The 24,226-nt window shown below is 41.2% G+C and overlaps 2 protein-coding genes across 3 annotated transcripts; both read left to right on the top strand.

The window, feature by feature from the left end:
- Positions 1-260: 260 nt before the first annotated feature.
- LOC115167508 (low choriolytic enzyme-like) lies at positions 261-4,775 on the top strand. Its single transcript, XM_029721964.1, has 9 exons — positions 261-351; positions 462-501; positions 2,153-2,230; positions 2,319-2,471; positions 2,597-2,714; positions 2,880-3,058; positions 3,433-3,514; positions 3,671-3,795; positions 4,073-4,775. Exons 1-9 carry the CDS (start codon positions 283-285, stop codon positions 4,087-4,089), a joined length of 861 nt encoding a protein of 286 aa, XP_029577824.1. The 5' UTR covers positions 261-282; the 3' UTR covers positions 4,090-4,775.
- Positions 4,776-18,960: 14,185 nt separating this feature from the next.
- Positions 18,961-23,011, top strand: LOC115167507 (low choriolytic enzyme-like). Of its 2 annotated transcripts, XM_029721963.1 has the most exons (9): positions 18,961-19,048; positions 19,159-19,198; positions 20,831-20,908; positions 20,997-21,149; positions 21,275-21,392; positions 21,557-21,735; positions 22,110-22,191; positions 22,348-22,472; positions 22,737-23,011. In XM_029721963.1, coding segments are annotated over exons 1-9 (846 nt in total). In that variant the 5' UTR covers positions 18,961-18,979; the 3' UTR covers positions 22,739-23,011. The 2 variants fall into 2 exon arrangements, with proteins under 2 accessions (XP_029577823.1, XP_029577822.1); XM_029721962.1 differs by lacking the exon at positions 22,737-23,011 and having other exon boundaries at positions 22,348-22,480.
- Positions 23,012-24,226: the final 1,215 nt, after the last annotated feature.

Genomic DNA, 24,226 nt, shown 5'->3' with positions numbered 1-24,226 from the left:
GTACGTTATTGTACAGTTGTATAGTATTTCACTTATTAATTACCAATGACATGTAGGCGTATGCAATATTATCACACTCACTGTACATCACAAAACCACACTCCCCCATGTTTGAGAAATTTTTCTGAAGCAAGACTTTGGTTGACTTGGTTGACATCTGATGCTTTTTTGAAATGTACCAATATTCTGAGGAACGACCGCATCTGTCTGCCTACAGTATAAAAAGTGCACGTCTATCATGTTCACAACAGACTGATCCTGGGCATCCTGCAGTCATTCACCATGGCACCTGTCTTTGTGCTGACCATTTTCATCGCCGTTCTCTGCTCAGTTCAGGGACGATCTACAGGGGTAAGTGTCTATCTGAGACTACTGGGAAAACCCTGTGCATGATGAATTATTTGAGTTTTAAACATTTTAACCTATTTTGTTGCATATTTCCTTCTGCTGTTGGCATACAGAAAGCTTCACTTGAAAGGAGTGAAGAGGACATGGAAATTGGTATGTTCATCCTGTCTTTATAAACATTTAGTTGCTGACATTGTATTATGTATCTAAATATCATGTTCCATAAATTAAACCTGGTTTTATTAATCATTCATTGTTAGAATGTATATGACGTACAGCACCAGTCAAAAGTTTGGACACACCTACTCTTTCAAGGCTTTTTCTTCATTTGCACAATTTTCTATTTTGTAGAATAATAGTGAAGACATCAAAACTATTAAATAACACATGGAATCATGTAGTAACCAAAAAAGTGTTAAACAAATCAAAATATATTTGAGATTCTTGAAAGTAGCCACCCTTTTTCTTGATGACAGCTTTGCATACTCTTGGCATTCTCTCAACCAGCTTCATGAGGTCGTCACATGGAATGCATTTCGAAAAACTGGTGTGCCTTGTTAAATACATTTGTGGAATTTCTTTCTTAATGCGTTAGAGCCAATCAGTTGTGTTGTGACAAGGTAGGGGTGATATACAGAAGATAGCCCTATTTGGTAAAAGACCAATTCCAAATAATGGCAAGAACAGCTGAAATAAGAAAAGAGAAATGACGAAGTTTCTTCAAGTGCAGTCGCAAACACCATCAAGCGCTATGATGAAACGGGCTCTCGTGAAGACCCCCACAGGAAAGGAAAACTCAGAGTTACCTATGCTGCAGTTAATTAGAGTTACCAGCCTGAGAAATTGCAGCCCAAATAAATGCTTCAGAGGTCAAGTAACAGAGGAGACTGCATGAAACAGGCCTTCATGGTTGAATTGCAGCAAAGAAACAACTACTAAGAGACCCCAATAAGAAGAGCCTTGCTTGGACCAAAAAGATGAGCAATGGACAATAGACCGGTGGAAATCTGTCCTTTGGTCTGAGTCCAAATTTGAGAATTTTGGTTCGAACCACCTTGTCTTTGTGAGATGCAGAGATGGTGACCGGATGATGTCCGCATGTGTGGTTCCCACCGTGAAGCATGGAGTAGGAGGTGTGATGGTGTGGGGGTGCTTTGCTGGTGACACTGTCAGTTATTTATTTAGAATTCAAGGCACACTTAACCAGCATGGCTACCACAGCATTCTGCAGCAATACGCCATCCCATCTGGTTTGTGCTTAGTGGGACTCATTTGTTTTTCAACAGGACAATGACCCAACACACCTCCAGGCTGTGTAAGGGCTATTTGACTAAGAAGGAAAGTGATGGAGTGCTGCATCAGATGACCTGGCCTCCACAATCCCCCGACCTCAACCCATTTGAGATGGTTGGGATGAGTTGGACCGCAGAGTGAAGGATAACCAACAAGTGCTTAGCGTTTGTGGGAACTCCTTCAAGACTGTTGCAAAAGCATTCCAGGTGAAGCTGGTTGAGAGAATGCCAAGCGTGTGCAAAGCTGTCAAGACAAAGTGTGGCTACTTTGAAGAATCTCAAGTATAAATTATGTTGAACAATCTTTTTGGTTACTACATGATCCCATATGTGTTATTTAATAGTTTTGATGTCATCACTATTATTTTACAATGTAGAAAAGAGAAAAATAAAAACACTTGAATGAGTGGCTGTGTCTAAACGTTTGACTGGTACAACATATTATGTTATTGTAATATTACTTATTAGGGACACAGTTGCATTTAAGCAAATTTTTTTATTCCATTCCGCAGACAGCACCCGCACCAATAGCATTGAGGAGGAGGATTTTTCTGCTTCAACGCTCATTGAGAAGGCCAACAGAAATCTTGGTAAGGCAGCCTGTATATTCCTACCCTGCATTTAATGACACCGAGAATGAAACACAGATAATAACCTTCACTTGGTGTTGTTTTCTAGGGAAAAGACTTGACGAGCCACTAGTCATGTTTGGGGACATTGCAGTAAATACTGGGTTCATGAACGCTGACCCCTGCACAGCTCACACCTGCAAATGGCCGAAGTCCTCTGATGGGAACGTTTACGTGCCCTATGTGATCTCTAATCAATACTGTAAATATTTTCTTCTCTGAAATTATTTTCTTCTGAGTTTAATGGTTTGGTTTTACTGTACTATATGAGTCTGTGTGTGCGTGTGTGTATTGAGTTTCTGACTTTCTTGTTGCTCCATTGAGCAGCGCCCTGGGAGAGGTCTGTTATTGAAGGTGGGCTGCAAACCTTTGCTGCATCAACCTGCGTCCGATTCTTTCCCCGAACCAATCAGAGGGACTTTGTGGACATCCAGTCTCTGTCAGGGTATGACCGCTGCACATTACGAGACCTGTTATACTTGTCTTCTGCCACTCTTATTTACTTAGTGTTTACATGACAATTTACTTTACTGTTATTGCTACAAAAAAAAAATACTTTATTACTTTTAGAAATAACCTTTATGTCTTCCGTATACACTCTTGTTTGTAGCTGTTACTCGTATGTTGGACGCCAGCAAAATGGCCAGGTGCTGTCTCTGAATAGGAACGGATGTGTCCATCTGTCTGTGGTGCAGCATGAACTGCTGCACGCCTTGGGCTTCAACCACGAGCATTCGCGCAGTGACCGTGACAGCCATGTTCAAATCCTGACTCAGAACATTTTGCCTGGTTAGTGCTTTCTACATCCACAGATGCTGAATTTATAATATATATTTTTAAATAACTTCGTAGGTAAATAATAAATACTATTGTTTACAAGATATGTAAATATTATTCCTTCCCATTTTGAGTAATACATATTAGTAAAACTTTAAGAACTTGAATGTAAACTTTAGTGTACTACTATCTGATTATAATAATACATTAGTATTTCATTATTTGTAAACATATAGAAACACTGACATGGATTTATAAGCTTTTCAATTAATAAGCATTTATAACATTCATAATAATCTGTAAAGCAATTCTTTATAAGCGTGACTTATTCATGAAAGTTATTATACTGTGTAAGAAAATGATTTATCATGCATTTTCCATCATAGGAAAGGAATCCAATTTCAACAAGATCAAAACGATAAACCTGGGGACTCCATATGACTATAATTCTGTCATGCAATACTCAAGGTAAGTTGAGGACATAATGGAAAGGTTTTCTTTACTGCAATAACAGCTGTAATGTTGTATGGCTAAAATAATTGGACCTTTCATAGTCTACTCATGTCATCCTTTAATTGCAATTGATGGTGTGCGAGCTTTCTGCCCAATGTTGTCTGGTTCCAGGTTTGCCTTCTCCAAGAACAATCAGCCCACCATTCTTCCAATCCCTGACAATAATGCAGTTATTGGCCAGGCAACTCAGATGAGCCCTATTGACATTCTGCGGATCAATCGTCTCTACAACTGCAGTAAGTGCCATTTTAAGAAGATCTGTTTATCATAACTGCAAAGAATAAGAGTTGTGATTATTATACCTGCCTGTAAACTTCACGATACTGTTGCTCAATCAATTTGAGATATTTGGGAATATAGTATTTGAATTGAATTGAGTGATATTCTGTATTTATACTGTTATAAATTGGTGTACAGATTATTTTTTAAAGCCTTGAGCACCATCAACTCAAAAGGCAGAAATACAGCATGTCAATTCTAATAATATTTTATTTTTCCCTTCTCTTTTATTAGGAAAGCAGGTGGACTGATTTGAAAAGTGCGACGGTAGAGCGTCTGCTGAGGATTGTAACTGCAGTTATAGCTTGCTTTTCAACTTTGAACATGAATATAAGAAACAAATGATATTTTATGCTGATAAAATGAATTGAGATGCAGATCTGTATCCGTATATCAGATCTGTTATGGCTTATCATAGATAGAACATTGGTATGGCAAAGCAAAGTACTGTGGTCTACTGAAACAGTATCACAATAAACATGTGTAGCAATGTGTATTTGATAGCCCGTTCTACATTTGTTATGGTTTATGTTTATTTTTCTGATTGCAAAGGGTACATTGATGGTGATTATCATATAACGTGCACAGGTGTGCAAGTGGATTAGTGGGTAAAACTAAAACCTTCTGTATATTTTTAGGGCCGTTAACAAGCTATCTCACCAAAGACTACAGTAATATCACATGTCCCAACTCCCACACGCACAGAATATCCTGTATTATACAGCAAATTTAACATTCTGTTACTTTTGCATTTTCGAAGTCTGAAACAACGACATGAGCTTAAAATCGTTGTAGAGTGAGTGTCCAGTAATACTTTACAACATGGTTCCATTTGTAAAAGGTTTATAAAGGGCGTATAATTAGGTTATTAATGATTATTTCATCATTTGTAAATGCATTTTTTGCATTATAAACCATTAATTAAGATGAACCTTTATATATTGTCATACAACTTTATTTCTCACTTTTGGGTGTGATGCATTGGTGTTCTGTTCCATGAACAGAGGAGGATGGTTTTAATGATGTGTCTTGACCCACTTTTGATGCCCTGGTCAAATGTACATTATTCAATCATTCCTAATATATTACCTCTTACCAGATGATATAAACACAGGTAATACCTTTGATTGGTGAAACAGTGGAGGAGGTATCCTCTCACAACGTTGAATGTTATTGTTATCACACCCACCACGCACTGACTGAATATGTTTAACAAAGTGTTGAATCTTCTCTCATGTGTGTCGCGATGATTACCCAATACTGCCTATAAGTACAGTATATCTGAGCTCTGAGTGAACTCTAAAATCATCTATAAATGACTTACTCACATGTACCCAATAAGGTATATCTTGTTTTAAAGTGACATACCTATGAATATTTATAATTGATTCATCAACATTTATAACTGCTAAAAGTATACCTTGTTTTAAAGTGGCAATCCACTGACCAGGAACAAATGAGTTACCAACATTTATAACTGCTGAAAATATATATTTAAAGAAAGTATAAACCAAATGACAATTTATTAAAGAGTTAGGTGGACCAATATTTATACCTTCTAAAAACATACTTTAAAAGCCAGTGGAAACCTTCTTCCAATTTGTGAATGAGTTGCAAATATTTATAACAGCATTTAATCTCCTCAAACAAGCAATACATAGTAAGAACAAAATGTAATTTAATAGAATGACATATTGGGAAAACAATTTTAGCCTATCATTGGTATAGTGAGTAGCCTAGCTAATTCAGATAAACAGGGGGTTTGTTTTACTCCCCTTTTTAACATTACAAGTCAGAATATAAATTGGAAACAGATGAACTATTTAAAAATACAACATTAACATAGATGGTCCTCTTCTGTGTCTTTCTTGTCAAGCATTTTCCCATCCTGGAGTTTGAGACCTTATGGGAATTTAGCAATTTAGCAGACACTCTTGCTACACATAACTGTACTATCATCATTATCATGATTTATTCAATTTATGCTTAGCTAGTTATGTTATCCACTGCTAGCTAATAATAATAATAGCTAGCTAGTGTTTAACATTACTTGCTAACACTAATAGCTAGTTACCACAGATTAAAGGGGTTAGCTAATTATCACAATTTTTGCTAATACACTAGCTACTAATTAAGAGTCTGAGCGAAGAAAGCAGGCGATCATAAACAGTGCCTCTGGAAAGTATTCAGACCCCTTGACTTTTTCCACATTTTGTTATGTTACAGCCTTATTCTAAAATTGATTACATCGTTTTTTTCTCATCAATATACACAAAATACCCCATAATGACATCGCAAAAACAGGTTTTTAGTAATTTGAGCTAATTTATAAAAAAATGAAAACTGAAATAGCACATCTACATAAGTATTCAGACCCTCTGCTGAGTAATTTGTTAAAGCAGATCTTCTCAAGCTTTGTCAGGTTAGATGGGGGAGCATTGCTGCACATCTATTTTCAGGACTCTCCAGAGATGTTCGATTTGGTTTAAGTCCGAGCTTTGGCTTGGCTGCTCAAGGACATTCAGAGACTTGTACCGATGCCACTCCTGCGTTGTCTTGGCTGTGTGCTTAGGGTCGTTGTCAGGTTGGAAGGTGAACCTTCACCCCAGTCGGAAGGCCTGAGCGCTCTGGAGCAGGTTTTTCTCTCTGTACTTTGCTCCGTTCATCTTTGCCTTAGTCCTGACTAGTCTCGCAGTCCTGCAAAATGGTTCTGGAAGGTTCTCCCATCTCCACAGAGGAACTCTGGAGCTCTGTCAGAGTGACCATCAGGTTCTTGGTCACCTCCCTGAGCTAGGCCCTTGTCCCCTGATTTCTCTGTTTGGCCCGGACAGCCAGCTGTAGGAAGAGTCTTGGTGGTTCCAAACTTCTTCCATTTAAAAATGATGGAGGCCACTGTGTTCTTGGATACTTTCAATGCTGCAGAAATGTTTTGGTACCCTTCTGTGCCTCGGCACAATCCTGTCTCGGAGCTCTACGGACAATTCCTTCAACCTCATGGCTTTGTTTTTGCTCTGATATGCACTGTCAACTGTGGGACCTTATATACTGTAGACAGGTGTATGCCTTTCCAAATAATGTCCAATCAATTGAATTTACCACAGGTGGACTCCAATCAAGTTGTAGAAACAACTCAAGGATGATCAATGGAAACAGACTGCACCTGTGCTCAATTTCGAGTCTCATAGCAAATGGTCTGAATACTTATGTAAATAAGGTATTTCTGTTTTTAACCAGTTTTTGCTTTGTCATTATGAGTTATTGTGTGTAGATTTCTAAGATAAAAAAAAAATGCATTTTAGAATAAGGCTGTAACGTAACAAAATGTGGAAAATGTCAAGGGGTCTGAATACCTTCCGCAGACACTGTAAGTATGATTTATTTACTTTGAAGAACTGCTAAAATAGTGATTTTGTCAGACAGCACATGACCTTGCTGGAAACCTTCACAATCTTCTCCAGTCTGTTCTTGTTGCACACGTTCAAATGACTAAACCAGGCCACCATAGAGAAAGACTGAGTATATAAACACAACAGTAAGGAGAGATTGCTACTTTTTTTTAAACTTTTTTACTTTTCTGCACAACATTTGACTCTTTCATTACGCTATGTGTTCAGGTAAATGTAATATCTATGTTGAATGAGAGAACCCACTGACACGTGATTGAGTGTTTGGGTTGACATCAAAGAGTTCACAGCAGCCGATATTACATCAGAAGAATTCACAAGGTGTTATTGTGGTCCCTTGCGGCTCAATTGGTGTAGCTTGCACTTGAAATGCAAAGGTTGAGGGGTTTAATTCCCACGGGGGACGAGTGCGAACTAATAAGTTTGCACTCACTTCTGTAAGTCGCTCTGGATAAGAGCTTCTGCTAAATTACTAAATGTCACACCCTGATATATTTCACCTGTCTTGTGCTTGTCTCCACCCCGTTCCAGGTGTTGCACATTTTCCCCATTATCCACTGTACCTTTATACATGTGTTTTCTGTTTGTCTGTTGCCAATTCGTCTTGTCTCGTCTGGCCTACCAGCGTGTTTTTTCCCGTAATCCTGTTCTCTCCAGTCCCTGTTTTCTAGGTTCTTCTGGTTTTGACCATTCTGCCTGCCCTGACCCTGAGCCTGCCTACTGTTCTGTACCTTACTGACTCTGCTCTGGATTACTGACCTCTGCCTGCCCTTGACCTGTTGTTTGACTGCCCCCTGTTTTGTCAATAAACACCTGCAATTCGAACTGTCTGCATCTGGGTCTTATCCTAAGTAGTGATACTAAAATGTTATTTGAGGGGACTTTTGGAGACTGCCAACATGTGATTTTGATTTAAAAAAATCAATTGTTCAATAAGAAAATTACAAAATAATCCATCAGTACATTTGTACACTTATAACACAACTGTCACACCTCAATGTATAGCTAATATTTCTGAATGTGAATAAATAGAATGAATAAAACCAGAAGAAAAATCTAACATTAAATATGAGGCTTCATTAATTGAATTACTTATATGCATCCTGAAAAGGAAGAATGACACACAGAGAAGGGGACACCTGTTTGGAAATTCTCAAGGTCATACATATTTAGCCATGATATGATGTCATGGTACAAAATGTTTACATGCACAACTCACACGTCATGTTTCACACACGTTTCAAGGATTTCCTACAGATCTCCCACCTGATTTGCAGCAACCTCGACTCAAGCCAAAATGTCCTGACCTGTCAGCATATTTTTGTGCCCGTATTCACTTATTTGGGGGTCCGTTATCTACTTGTATATGCCTGATGAAAGAGTATAAAAAACAAGCCTAGCTACTGCTATTTCACCCATTCCTTGTCAGAGCTCTGAGGTAAGCGCTGTGCTCAGTATTCGTACTGTATGTGTGTGAGCTGCAATGACTAACACTATAGCTGGTTTTAACGGTTTTCCCTTTGTGTTTGCATGTATCCTACAGTCCTTTTATCCTACAGCCAGGGTCTCCTGGCTCTGATGCTGGTGTCCTCTGCCTGGGTTGAGAAACTGACTGAGGTGAGTGACACAGGATACGGAGCAACCATGCCATAAGATCACTGATTTGCTAAACTCAATCGAACAGTGAACGCATATTCAAAGCAACACTGACCTACTGGGACCCCAGTAACATTGGGACCTTAAAAATACTTCAAACAATAAATAGTGATGTGCAGTTTCTTTAGAGATAAATCAGATGAAGCCTGAACTGTGCGATGTAGTAGGGAGTTGTAGTTTCCAACAGGCCAGAATTCTACATATTTTAGCACAGGAAATGTGGTAATTAACTACAATGACCATAATCCATTGCGTGCCCGCTTAAACTTGTTTGGTCTTTGAGGAGCAGACTCGGAGACTGAGAGAAGAAAGAACAATAGATGGAGAGGCTTAGAAAGCAGTTGCTTCCTGAGCCTGAAAATGCCTGATCCATGTGATTGATAGTTGGTATTCCGCAGTCATATGAGTATGCTTATTTACTTTGAAGAACTACTGAAATTGTGATTTTGTCAGAAAGCATAGGCACTAGTTGTGTAGAGATGAGATGACTTGGAATTAAATAATAAAGTCAACTAATGTGAATAAATTATGTTTAATAAGTGATAAATCAAATCAAATCAAATTGTATTGGTCACATACACATATTTAACAGATGTTATTGTGGTTGTAGCAAAATGCTTGTGTTCCTAGCTCCAAGAGTGCATTACTATCTAACAATTCACAACAATACACACAAATAAGATGGCGCCAACAGATGTGGCAGCTCTGCTTCTAGCTCCTAAGCAACTTTGCAGTATTTTGTTTCTTATATTAGTGTATAGGAGATGTTGTATCCACTGTGACTATTAAAACCTACCCAATGCATGTGCAGACCAGCTGGCTGCACACTGCCCTATCCAATCTGGATTTGTGTTCCATTATTAAAGTGAGCAGTGATTCCTTGTCTATGTATATAGAGCAGTAGTCTCTAATGTGCAGGGTTGAGTAGGGTGGGAGCTGGCAAGTGATGGCTATTTAACAGTCTGATGGCCTTGAGATAGAAGCTGTTTTTCAGTCTCTCGGTCCCACCTTTGATGCAGCTGTACTGACCTTGCCTTCTGGACGATATCGGGGTGAACAGGCTGTGGCTCGGGTGGTTGATGTCCTTGATTATCTTTTTGGCCTTCCTGTGACATCGGGGCTGTAGGTGTCCTGGAGGGCAGACAGTGTGCCCCATGTGATGCGTTGGGAGAGCCCTTCCCTCTGGAGAGCCCTTCGGTTGCGGGCGGTGCAGTTGCCATACCAGGCGGTGATACAGCCCGACAGGATGCTCTCAATTGTGCATCTATAAAAGTTTGTGAGGGTCTTCTTCACCACACTGTCTGTGTGGGTGGACCATTTCAGATTGTCAGTAATGTGTACGCAGAGGAACTTGAAGTTTTCCACCTTCTCCACTGCGGTCCCGTCAATGTGGATAGGGGTTTGCTCCCTCTGCTTTTTCCTGAAGTCCACCATCAGCTCCTTCGTTTTTTTTTTTACGTTTGACGTTGTTTTCTCTGCTACAGCACTGGTACAGGTGCATCAATTTCTACACCAACAGGCTCTTGAGCGGCTTCTATCCCCAAGCAATACGACTAATAAATAGATAACAAAATTGCAACACGGGTAGCATCTTTATTGATATTTTATTTAAATATTTGCACTGTCTTTATGCAAACTCACAGGGCTCTACAGTACATACTCACACACACTGTCACTCGAACACATACACAAACACCCACTCCATCACTTGCTCACTCACACATAATATGCACATACAATTTATACTGACTCTACAGACCCGCACACCCATTCACAGGCAAGCTGCTTCTACTCTGTTTATCTTAAATCTTGTTGCCTAGTCCTCTAACCCCCATACATACTGTATCTACCTCCATCACTCCAGTATCCATACACATGTAAATTTGGTATTGGAATTGACTTTTTAAATACTTCCTGTGTATAGTATATTTGCTTACTTACTTTATTGTGTATTTCATATTTCCTTGTGTGTTTTTTTCCAAATAATACAGTGTTATTGACTGCGTTATTGGGTTTTAAGTTTGCAAGAAAATCATTTCCCTGTACTTGTACATGTGACATTAAAACCTATCCAGCAACTTCACACAGCCATTGAAGATGAGTGGGACAATATTCCACAGGCCACAATCAACAGGCCACAATCAACAACAATCAACTCTATGCAAAGGAGATGTGTCGCTCTGCATGAGGCAAATGTTGGTTACACCAGATACTGACTGGTTTTCTGATCCACGCCCCTACTTTTTTTTAAAAGGCTACTTCCTGAAAAGTGAAGCGCCACTTTCATACAGTATAGTGCCTCATATGGTTACCAGCTATGGGGCCCAATGTGGAAGAAAATGTAACTTTGTGATGTCTGAGATTAGTGTGGGAAACACTGGGCTAATGTTATTTGAGGGCCATCTCCGCAGATGAGAATAAAGTACAAAATCAATACAGTTATTTTGAGTTGCCTACTGCAGAATATTGCTTTGTTATTGGACAAATTCAGTATCCCCCCGTTTCACACAGTTTCAAACCGTTTTGTCAATACTGAACACAACTCTGTTCTCAATTGGTGCAGAAGGTGGTAGTGTTGGACCTAACAGATAACAATGTTTGATCATTAGTCTACAGGTGGGATACCCAGTTGGGAGACAGGATTTTCTCTATGGGGATTTTTTCTTAATCTTCAATAGTTATTATTATACTGTGCTCTATTCTAGATGTTCTGCTACTACACTGTAGGCTACATTTAATTTGTAGGCTACAATGACTCCACACATCATATGTCCCATAATCCAATCCGGACAGCAAGCACCGTAAACACTTAATTAACAGAAAAAGTAAAGGAGACTGAATTACTTGGTGTTACCTTAGATTATAGACTGTCACGGTGAAAACATTGATTCAATGGTTGTAAAGATAGAGAGTCTGTCCGTGATAAAGAGATGCTCTATTTTTTGACACCACACAATGCAAGTTCTGCTGGCTCTAGTTTTATCTTATCTTGGTTATTGTCCAGTCATAAGGTCAAGTGCTGCAAAGAAATACCTAGTTAAGCTACAGCCTGCCCAGAACAGAGCAGCACATCTGATTGTAGTCAGAGGGCTAATATTTATACTATTCATGCCAGTCTCTCTTGACTAAGAGTTGAGGAAAGACTGACCGGGTCACTTCTTGTTTTTTTATAAGAAACATGAATGTGTTGGAAATCCCAAATTGTTTGCATAGTCAACTTACACACAGCACTGACACAAAGCACTGACACGTACACCATACATGCCACCAGGGGTCTTTTCACAGCCCCCAGGTCCAGAACAAATGAAAGGAAACGTATAATACTATACAGAGTCATGAGTGCATGGAACTCCCTTCCTTCTTATATAGCGCAGGTGAACCGCAAACTTGTTTTAAAAAATATATATATAAATCAACACCTCACGGCACAACGCCTCTCCCCCATGTGACCTACTTGTGTGTATTTACTGACATGAATGTGTAACTGATAGATGCCCACACACTGCATGTTCATGTGTTTAAATGTATGTAAATTGTAAAGTCTTTTGTCTGTAATGTATTTTTGTTACATGTCGGACCCCAGTAAGACTAGCTGTTGCCATTGGCGTCGGCTAATGGGGATGCTAATTAATCAAATAAAAAATTAATAAGAAGGGCATTCTAATTGTGGCTTTGATGGGCTTGTGGTTATAAATAAAACATTAATAAATGTCTCAGAAACACAAGACAATGGAGAAGACACATGGACTGTTAGTTAGACATCAACAAGCAGGAAGGTAACACGTTTCAATTTGTTTTGCTCAGACACTCGAAACGAACTGATCACAATTAAATGTTTTTTTTTGTGTGTGTTTGGGAATGTAGGTTGGAGTTGGGGCGGGATTTTGTGAAGGGGTCAAATGTACAACTATTTACTTCCAGTGGATGATTGATTGAAAACAATGAATAAAAGCCCTGTGATTTGATTAGTGTAACGGCCGTCGTAGGAAGTGGACCAAAATGCAGCGGGTACGTGAATGCTCATATTTACTTTATTACAAACACCACACAAAAACAACTAAACGAAAACACGATTGACAGCCAACAGTTCTGCAGGCTAAACATAGCAGTGCACGAATACAACTTCCCACAAAGGGACAGGTGGAAACAGGGCTACCTAAGTATGACTCTCAATCAGCAACAATGATGTACAGCTGTTCCTGATTGAGAGCCATACCAGGCCAACACAAAGAAATACACAACATAGAAAACCATAGAAATACAAAACAAGAACATTATTCAAAAACCCTGGAACACAAATCAAACACCCCTCTTACATAAATACATATCCCATTAAACCCCGAACCACATAAAACCAATACCCCCTGCCACGTCCTGACCAAAATACAATAACCAATAACCCCTTATACTGGTCAGGACGTGACAGTACCCCCCCCCCCCTCCCCCAAAGGTGCAGACCCCGGATGCACTTCACACAAAATAAACCCCCCAAACTAAAGGGAGGGAAGGTGGCTGCCGTCACCGACGGTTCCCGTGCTACACCCCCCCTCCCTAATCCTCCTACTGTGGAGGTGGCTCAGGCCTTAGTCCACCACCTAACCTGTCCAGCCCCGCAGAATACCTCTGGCTGAGGCACGTCGCTGTAGACCTCAGGCAGAAGGACGATTCTGGGAGCTCCGGACGGTAGGGCGACTCTGGGAGCTCCGGACTGTAGGCCGACTCTGGGAGCTCCGGACTGTAGGCCGACTCTGGGAGCTCCGGACTGTAGGCCGACTCTGGGAGCTCCGGACTGTAGGCCGACTCTGGGAGCTCCGGACTGTAGGCCGACTCTGGGAGCGCCGGACTGTAGGCCGACTCTGGGAGCGCCGGACTGTAGGCCGACTCTGGGAGCGCCGGACTGTAGGCCGTCTCACTCGGTTCCGGACTGTGGGCCGTCTCACTCGGTTCCGGACTGTGGGCCGTCTCTAGACGGGGCACTGTCGTCGGACACTCTGGACGGGGCACTGTTTCCAGACACTCTGGACGGGGTACTGTTGCCGGAAGCTCTGGACGAGGCACTATTGCCGGAAGCTCTGGACGGGGTACTGTCGTCGGAAACTCTGGACGGGGACAGCGCACTGAAAGCCTGATGCGTGGGGTTGGTAGTGGAGGTACCAGACTGGAGACACGCACCCCAAGGCTAGTGCGAGGAGCAGGAACAGGACAAGTTGGACTGGACTGACGCACTGGAGGCCTGGTGCGTGGGGCTGGTACTGGAGATGCCAGACTGGATACATGCACCCCAAGGCTAGTGCGGGGAGCAGGAACAGGACGAGTTGGACTGGGCTGACGCACTGGAGGCCTGGTGCGTGGTGCTGGCTTTGGATGTGCGAGACTGGAATCACGCACCTCAGGGCTAGTGCGAGGAGCAGGAACAGGACGAGTTTGACTGAGCTGACGCACTGGAGGCCTGATGCGTGGTGCTGGCTTAGGAGACGCCAGAATGGATACACGCACCTCAGGGCTAGTGCGAGGAGCGGGAACAGGAAACACTGGGTCGTGAAGGCGCGCTGGCGGTTTTGAGCGCAGTACTGGCACCAGCCTTACTGGCTGGATGCCCGCTTCCCCCTGGCAAATGCGGGGCGCTGGCACGGCGCACACCGGCCTGTGAATGCTCGGCCTCGACGCCATGCACATCACCCCATAGCACGGGGCCTGACCAGTAACAAGTTGCCTCCGATAAGCACGGGGAGTTGGTTTGGGGCTTAACCCTGGCCCAGCCAAACTACCCATGTGCCCCCCCCAAAAATATTATTGGGGCTGCCTCTCATGCATCATACGTTGGGCCCGCTCTTTGTTCCACATTCGCCGTTCCTCCCTCACTGTCTCCACCTGTTTCCATGGCAGGGTCTTGTCCCCTGCCATTACCTCCTCCCATGTTCAAAATGTCCTCCACTCCCTTCTCTCCCTGGCCCAGGATCCTTCCTCTTCCTGGGCCCGCTGCTTGGTCCGTTGGTGGTGGGAAGTTCTGTAACGGCTGTCGTAGGAAGTGGACCAAAATGCAGCGGGTACGTGAATGCTCATATTTACTTTATTACAAACACCACACAAAAACAACAAAATGAAACCACGAATGACAGCCAACAGTTCTGCAGGCTTAACATAGCAGTGCACAAATACAACTTCCCACAAAGGGACAGGTGAAACAGGGCTACCTAAGTATGACTCTCAATCAGCAACAACGATGTACAGCTGTTCCTGATTGAGAGCCATACCAGGCCAACACAAAGAAATACACAACATAGAAAACCATAGAAATACAAAACAAGAACATTACCCAAAAACCCCGGAACACATAAATCAAACACCCCTCTTACATAAATACATATCCAATTAAACCTCGAACCACATAAAACAAATACCCCCTACCACATCCTGACCAAACTACAATAACCAATAACCCCTTATACCAGTCAGGACGTGACAATTAGATTGATGTTTTAGTTCCTTTGTGGAATTATTTTTAGCATCAAATAGGAGAGTTGCCATTCCTAATGTGTGTAGATGGGCAGATACATTTCCAACACAAATACAAGCAAGTAATTAAGATAGAAAAATAGCTTAAAGTATGCATTTTTTTATGACTATTACTTCATGTACAGTTCTGTTTAGTTTTTACATTGTATTTTCAACACTTTAGGTTTCACCTTTATTTTACTAATTAAACTAAACTTAACTGTGTCACGCCCTGATCTGTTTCACCTGTCCCTTTGATTGTCTCCACCCCCTCCAGGTGTCGCTTATTTTCCCCGAGAGTGCCTGGAATCAGGGTCTCTTCGATACTTTTCTTCACGGATTATCTGAGGAGGTAAAGGATGAGGTAGCTGCTCGGGAATTGCCGGTGGACCTCGACTCCCTTATCGCCCTAACGAGCCAACAAGACCTGGAAACCACCTTGAGATGCCTGGTCTCAACCAACCCCACTACCTGGAGCCGTCAACTGGTCTGGGTGGAGTATGCCCAGAACACCCTTTTCTGCCTCTGGACTCTCCCCTTTCGAGTGCTCCATGGGGTATCCGTCTCCACTCTTCCCAGAAAAAGAGCAGGAGGTCAGCGGACCCTCGGCCCAGATGTTTGTCCGCCGCTGTCGACGTACCTGGAGAAGAGCCAGGGCGGTTATTCTCAAGACCAACTCCAGGTATCGTCGACAAGCGGACCGTTGCCGGACCCCAGCTCCCCGCCACCGCATTGGGCAGAGGGTATGGCTTTCCACTCGGGACCTGCCCCTGCGGTTAGAGTCCTGCAAACTGTCTCCCCATTTCATTGGTCCTTTTCTCATCTCTAGAGTCCTTAGTTCCACTGCTGTCTTGTGTTACCCCATACCCTCCGTATCCACGCTACTTTCAATGTGTCCTTAATTAAGCCCGTGTCTCACTGACCTTTGTCTTCTGTTTCCAGGCCCATCCCTCCCCCAGGGTAATCGATGGCCTGCCAGCGTATACGGTGAGATGCCCCCTGAGGGTTCGACCACGGGGCAGGTGTTTCCAGTACCTGGTTGACTGGGAGGGTTATGGCCCGGATCTGGATTCCTGCTAAAGACATCTTGGACCCGGCACTCATCGCCAATTTCCTCCGCCGTCAGCCAGGTATGCACCCAGGTAGGACACCAAGTGGCATCCCTGGGGGGGGCAATACTGTCACGCCCTGATCTGTTTCACCTGTCCCTGTGATTTTCTCCACCCCCTCCAGGTATCGCTGATTTTCCCAGTGTATTTATCCCCGTTTCCTTTCTCTCTGTGCCAGTTCGTCTTGTATGTTTAGTCAATAATTACATTTACGTAATTTAGCAGACACTCTTATCCAGAGCGACTTACAAATTGGTGCATTCACCTTATGATATCCAGTGGAACAACCACTTTACAATAGTACATCTATATATTTTTTTGGGGGGGTGGGGAGGTTAGAAGGATTACTATATCCTATCCCAGGTATTCCTTAAAGAGGTGGGGTTTCAGGTGTCTACGGAAGGTGGTGATTGACTCCGCTGTCCTGGCGTCGTGAGGGAGCTTGTTCCACCATTGGGGTGCCAGAGCAGCGAACAGTTTTGACTGGGCTGAGCGGGAACTGTGCTTCCGCAGAGGTAGGGGGGCCAGCAGGCCAGAGGTGGATGAACGCAGTGCCCTTGTTTGGGTGTAGGGCCTGATCAGAGCCTGAAGATACGGAGGTGCCGTTCCCCTCACAGCTCCGTAGGCAAGCACCATGGTCTTGTAGCAGATGCGAGCTTCAACTGGAAGCCAGTGGAGTGTGCGGAGGAGCGGGGTGACGTGAGAGAACTTGGGAAGGTTGAACACCAGATGGGCTGCGGCGTTCTGGATGAGTTGTAGGGGTTTAATGGCACAGGCAGGGAGTCAAGTCAACCAGCGTGTTTCCCCCTGTACTCCGTTTCTATTTTCTTTTGCTAGTCTTTCTGGTTTTGACCACTGCCTGACCATCCTGCCTGCCCTTCGGTATCTATTGGACTGTACACAACCATTCTCTTGCCTACCCCTTTTTGGATTAATAAACATTGTAAGACTCCAACCATCTGCATCTGGGTCTCGCCTTGACAAACGGTTTTAATTTAGATTTCATGTGATCTTTAATGCATCTTCTATATTTTATTTGGTCTTTGATGTACCTTTGTACAAGATCAAGAGCATCTCGGGACAGTTACTGTCTGTGTTTTGTCTGGAGTTTCTTCATGTGAGTGTGCAAAGACACCAACATTGTGCAAATAACTGAAGACATTCACTTACATTTTGTAAAAAAAAAATGTTTGTCTCTCACATGGTAGAGGTTTGATATGATGACAACATAATGTGCTATCTTTTTCAGTCTGTGTTAACAAACTCCCATGGTCAGATAACATGCCTTATCAAGCGTAAAACATAACCTCCTAACATTATGCAACAGTTTCCATGAAAACAATACAGGAACAAAGCAAAAAGGTATTTCAACATTGATTTCATAACATAAACCACCTTTTGGGAGTTTGCTTAAGTCTCAACCTGCCACAGGCCATCTGTCATGTCTGCTTAACGTTCACTGATACGGTCACGGGTGTCGTATGAATTGGACCAAAATGCAGCGGGTACGTGAATGCTCATAATACTTTTATTAGAACATTTACACAAAACAAGAAAACGAACGACAGCTAAACAGTATTGCAGGCTAACCCTAGCAGTGCAAAAACAACTTCCCTCAAAAGACAGGTGAAAAAGGGCTACCTAAGTATGACTCCAATTTAGCAACAACGATGTACAGCTGTTCCTGATTGAGAGCCATACCAGGCCAACACAAATAAATACACAACGTAGAAAAAAAACAGAACAATACCCGACAACCCAAAACAAACACACCCCTGCCACGCCCTGACCGAACTACAATAACAAACAGCCCCTTTACTGGTCAGGACGTGACAGATACCTACGTAACCTGCAAACTAGACTGCAATAGAGTTTGTATATGTTAATGACCAAGTCCTTAAGTGACTATATAATGAAAACATATATAGCTGCCAGTAAAACAGGATCAACATATTTAATCACGTACAATGGCCAACTTCACTGCATCAAAACTACATCCCCATCAGCATCCTCAGGAACTCTGGTTCTTCTGTCCAAATATCAGACATGGGGCATATGGAATGTCCACCTGAGAAATCGGGTAGGTTACTATTCTGTCCTCTTACAAGTGAAAATAAAATGACACATCTCATTACTGTGTGACCTGAGTGCACTTATTCCTTTACACATGCACTTTAGTTTTCAATATTTGAGTTCAGTGGCATCTGTACGTTATTGTACAGTTGTATAGTATTTCACTTATTAATTACCAATGACATGTAGGCGTATGCAATATTATCACACTCACTGTACATCACAAAACCACACTCCCCCATGTTTGAGAAATTTTTGAAGCAAGACTTTGGTTGACATCTGATGCTTTTTTGAAATGTACCAATATTCTGAGGAACGACCGCATCTGTCTGCCTACAGTATAAAAACTGCACGTCTATCATGTTCACAACAGACTGATCCTGGGCATCCTGCAGTCATTCACCATGGCACCCGTCTTTGTGCTGACCATTTTCATTGCCGTTCTCTGCTCAGTTCAGGGCCGATCTACAGGGGTAAGTGTCTATCTGAGACTATTGGGAAAACCCTGTGCATGATGAATTATTTGCGTTTTAAACATTTTAACCTATTTTGTTGCATATTTCCTTCTGCTGTTGGCATACAGAAAGCTTCACTTGAAAGGAGTGAAGAGGACATGGAAATTGGTGTGTTCATCCTGTCTTTATAAACATTTAGTTGCTGACATTGTATTATGTATCTAAATATCATGTTCCATAAATTAAACCTGGTTTTATTAATCATTCATTGTTAGAATGTATATGACGTACAGTACCAGTCAAAAGTTTGGACACACCTACTCTTTCAAGGCTTTTTCTTCATTTGCACAATTTTCTACATTGTAGAATAATAGTGAAGACATCAAAACTATGAAATAACACATGGAATCATGTAGTAACCAAAAAGTGTTAAACAAATCAAAATATATTTGAGAATCTTCAAAGTAGCCAACCTTTGTCTTGATGACAGCTTTGCATACTCTTGGCATTCTCTCAACCAGCTTCATGAGGTCGTCACATGGAATGCATTTTGAAAAACTGGTGTGCCTTGTTAAATACATTTGTGGAATTTCTTTCTTAATGCGTTAGAGCCAATCAGTTGTGTTGTGACAAGGTAGGGGTGGTATACAGAAGATAGCCCTATTTGGTAAAAGACCAATTCCAATTAATGGCAAGAACAGCTCAAACAAGAAAAGAGAAATGACGAAGTTTCTTCAAGTGCAGTCGCAAACACCATCAAGCGCTATGATGAAACGGGCTCTCGTGAAGACCCCCACAGGAAAGGAAAACTCAGAGTTACCTATGCTGCAGTTAATTAGAGTTACCAGCCTGAGAAATTGCAGCCCAAATAAATGCTTCAGAGGTCAAGTAACAGAGGAGACTGCATGAAACAGGCCTTCATGGTTGAATTGCAGCAAAGAAACAACTACTAAGAGACCCCAATAAGAAGAGCCTTGCTTGGACCAAAAAGATGAGCAATGGACAATAGACCGGTGGAAATCTGTCCTTTGGTCTGAGTCCAAATTTGAGAATTTTGGTTCGAACCGCTGTGTCTTTGTGAGATGCAGAGAAGGTGAACGGATGATGTCTGCATGTGTGGTTCCCACCGTGAAGCATGGAGTAGGAGGTGTGATGGTGTGGGGGTGCTTTACTGGTGACACTGTCAGTTATTTATTTAGAATTCAAGGCACACTTAACCAGCATGGCTACCACAGCATTCTGCAGCAATACGCCATCCCATCTGGTTTGCGCTTAGTGGGACTCATTTGTTTTTCAACAGGACAATGACCCAACACACCTCCAGGCTGTGTAAGGGCTATTTGACTAAGAAGGAAAGTGATGGAGTGCTGCATCAGATGACCTGGCCTCCACAATCCCCCGACCTCAACCCATTTGAGATGGTTGGGATGAGAGTGAAGGAAAACCAACAAGTGCTTAGCGTTTGTGGGAACTCCTTCAAGACTGTTGCAAAAGCATTCCAGGTGAAGCTGGTTGAGAGAATGCCAAGCGTGTGCAAAGCTGTCAAGACAAAGTGTGGCTACTTCGAAGAATCTCAAGTATAAAATATGTTGAACAATCTTTTTGGTTACTACATGATCCCATATGTGTTATTTAATAGTTTTGATGTCATCACTATTATTTTACAATGTAGAAAAGAGAAAAATAAAAACACTTGAATGAGTGGCTGTGTCTAAACGTTTGACTGGTACAACATATTATCTTATTGTAATATTAGGGACACAGTTGCATTTAAGCAATTTTTTTTATCCCATTCCGCAGACAGCACCCGCACCAATAGCATTGAAGAGGAGGATTTTTTTGCTTCAACGCTCATTGAGAAGGCCAACAGAAATCTTGGTAAGGCAGCCTGTATATTCCTACCCTGCATTTAATGACACCGAGAATGAAACACAGATAATAACCTTCACTTGGTGTTGTTTTCTAGGGAAAAGACTTGACGAGCCACTAGTCATGTTTGGGGATATTGCAGTAAATACTGGGTTCATGAACGCTGACCCCTGCACAGCTCACACCTGCAAATGGCCGAAGTCCTCTAATGGGAACGTTTACGTGCCCTATGTGATCTCTAATCAATACTGTAAATATTTTCTTCTCTGAAATTATTTTCTTCTGAGCTTAATGGTTTGGTTTTACTATACTATATGAGTCTGTGTGTGCGTGTGTGTATTGAGTTTCTGACTTTCTTGTTGCTCCATTGAGCAGCGCCCCGGGAGAGGTCCGTTATTGAAGGTGGGCTGCAAACCTTTGCAGCATCAACCTGCGTCCGATTCTTTCCCCGAACCAATCAGAGGGACTTTGTGGACATCCAGTCTCTGTCAGGGTATGACCGCTGCACATTACGAGACCTGTTATACTTGTCTTCTGCCACTCTTATTTACTTAGTGTTTACATGACAATTTACTTTACTGTTATTGCTACAAAAAACAACACTTTATTACTTTTAGAAATGACCTTTATTTCTTCCGTATACACTCTTGTTTGTAGCTGTTACTCGTATGTTGGACGCCAGAAAAATGGCCAGGTGGTGTCTCTGAATAGGAACGGATGTGTCCATCTGTCTGTGGTGCAGCATGAACTGCTGCACGCCTTGGGCTTCAACCACGAGCATTCGCGCATTGACCGTGACAGCCATGTTCAAATCCTGACTCAGAACATTTTGCCTGGTTAGTGCTTTCTACATCCACAGATGCTGAATTTATAATATATATTTTTAAATAACTTTGTAGGTAAATAATAAATACTATTGTTTACAAGATATGTAAATATTATTCCTGCCCATTTTGAGTAAGACATATTAGTAAAACTTTAATAACTTGAATGTAAACTTTAGTGTACTACTATCTGATTATAATAATACATTAGTATTTCATTATTTGTAAACATGTAGAAACACTGACATGGATTTATAAGCTTTTCAATTAATAAGCATTTATAACATTCATAATAATCTGTAAAGCATTTCTTTATAAGCGTGACTTATTCATGAAAGTTATTATACTGTGTAAGAAAATGATTTATCATGCATTTTCCATCATAGGAATGGAATCCAATTTCGACAAGGTCGACACGATAAACTTGGGGACTCCATATGACTATAATTCTGTCATGCAATACTCAAGGTAAGTTGAGGACATAATGGAAAGGTTTTCTTTACTGCAATAACAGCTATAATGTTGTATGGCTAAAATAATTTGACCTTTCATAGTCTACTCATGTCATCCTTTAATTGCAATTGATGGTGTGCGAGCTTTCTGCCCAATGTTGTCTGGTTCCAGGTTTGCCTTCTCCAAGAACAATCAGCCCACCATTCTTCCAATCCCTGACAATAATGCAGTTATTGGCCAGGCAACTCAGATGAGCCCTATGGACATTCTGCGGATCAATCGTCTCTATAAATGCTGTAAGTGATTTTCTAAGGAGATCTGTTTATCATAACTGTTGTGATTATTATACCTGCCTGTATGCTTCACGATACCGTTGCTCAATCAATTTGAGATATTTGGGAATCTAGTATTTGAATTGAATTGAGTGATATTCTGTATTTATACTGTTATAAATTGGTGTACAGATTATTTTTTAAAGCCTTGAGCACCATCAACTCAAAAGGCAGAAATACAGCATGTCAATTCTAAAAATATTTTATTTTTCCCTTCTCTTTTATTAGGAAAGCAGGTGGACTGATTTGAAAAGTGCGACGGTAGAGCGTCTGCTGAGGATTGTAACTGCAGTTATAGCTTGCTTTTCAACTTTGAACATGAATATAAGAAACAAATGATAATTTATGCTGATAGAATGAATTGAGATGCAGATCTGTATCCGTATATCAGATCTGTTATGGCTTATCATAGATAGAACATTGGTATGGCAAAGCAAAGTACTGTAGTCTACTGAAACATTATCACAATAAACATGTGTAGCAACGTGTATTTGATAGCCCGTTCTACGTTTGTTATGGTTTATGTTTATTTTTCTGATTGCAAAGGGTACATTGATGGTGATTATCCTATAACGTGCACAGGTGTGCAAGTGGATTAGTGGGTAAAACAAAAACCTTCTGTATATTTTTAGGGGAGTTAACAAGGCTATCTCACCTAAGACTACAGTAATAACACATGTCCCAACTCCCACACGCACAGAATATCGTGTATTATACAGCAAATTTAACACTCTGTTACTTTTGCATTTTGGAAGTCTGAAACAACGACATGAGCTTAAAATCGTTGTAGAGTGAGTGTCCAGTAATACTTTACAACATGGTTCCATTTGTAAAAGGTTTATAAAGGGCGTATAATTAGGTTATTAATGATTATTTCAGCATTTGTAAATGCATTTTTTTGCATTATAAACCATTAATTAAGATGAACCTTTATATATTGTCATGCAACTTTATTTCTCACTTTTTGGTGTGATGCATTGGTGTTCTGTTCCATGAACAGAGGAGGATGGTTTTAATGATGTGTCTTGACCCACTTTTGATGCCCTGGTCAAATGTACATTATTCAATCATTCCTAATATATTACCTCTTACCAGATGATATAAACACAGGTAATACCTTTGATTGGTGAAACAGTGGAGGAGGTATCCTCTCACAACGTTGAATATTATTGTTATCACACCCACCACGCACTGACTGAATATGTTTAACAAAGTGTTGAATCTTCTCTCATGTGTGTCGCGATGATTACCCAATACTGCCTATAAGTACAGTATATCTAAGCTCTGAGTGAACTCTAAAATCATCTAGAAATGACTTACTCACATGTACCTAATAAGGTATATCTTATTTTAAAGTGACATACCTATGAATATTTATAACTGATTCATCAACATTTATAACTGCTAAAAGTATACCTTGTTTTAAAGTGGCAATCCACTGACCAGGAACAAATGAGTTACCAACATTTATAACTGCTGAAAATATATATTTAAAGAAAGTATAAACCTACTGACAATTTATTAAAGAGTTAGGTGGACTAATATTTATACCTTCTAAAAACATACTTTAAAAGGCAGTGGAAACCTTCTGCCAACTTGTGAATGAGTTGCAAATATTTATAACAGCATTTAATCTCCTCAAACAAGCAATACATAGTAAGAACAAAATGTAATTTAATAGAATGACACTTTGGGAAAACAATTTTAGCCTATCATTG

The sequence above is a fragment of the Salmo trutta genome, chromosome 29 (assembly GCF_901001165.1).
Source record: "Salmo trutta chromosome 29, fSalTru1.1, whole genome shotgun sequence".
In the NCBI taxonomy this organism is placed as follows: domain Eukaryota; kingdom Metazoa; phylum Chordata; class Actinopteri; order Salmoniformes; family Salmonidae; genus Salmo; species Salmo trutta.
The sequence above is the reverse complement of the archived record's forward strand: the minus strand, read 5'-3'. Positions and strand labels throughout refer to the sequence as shown.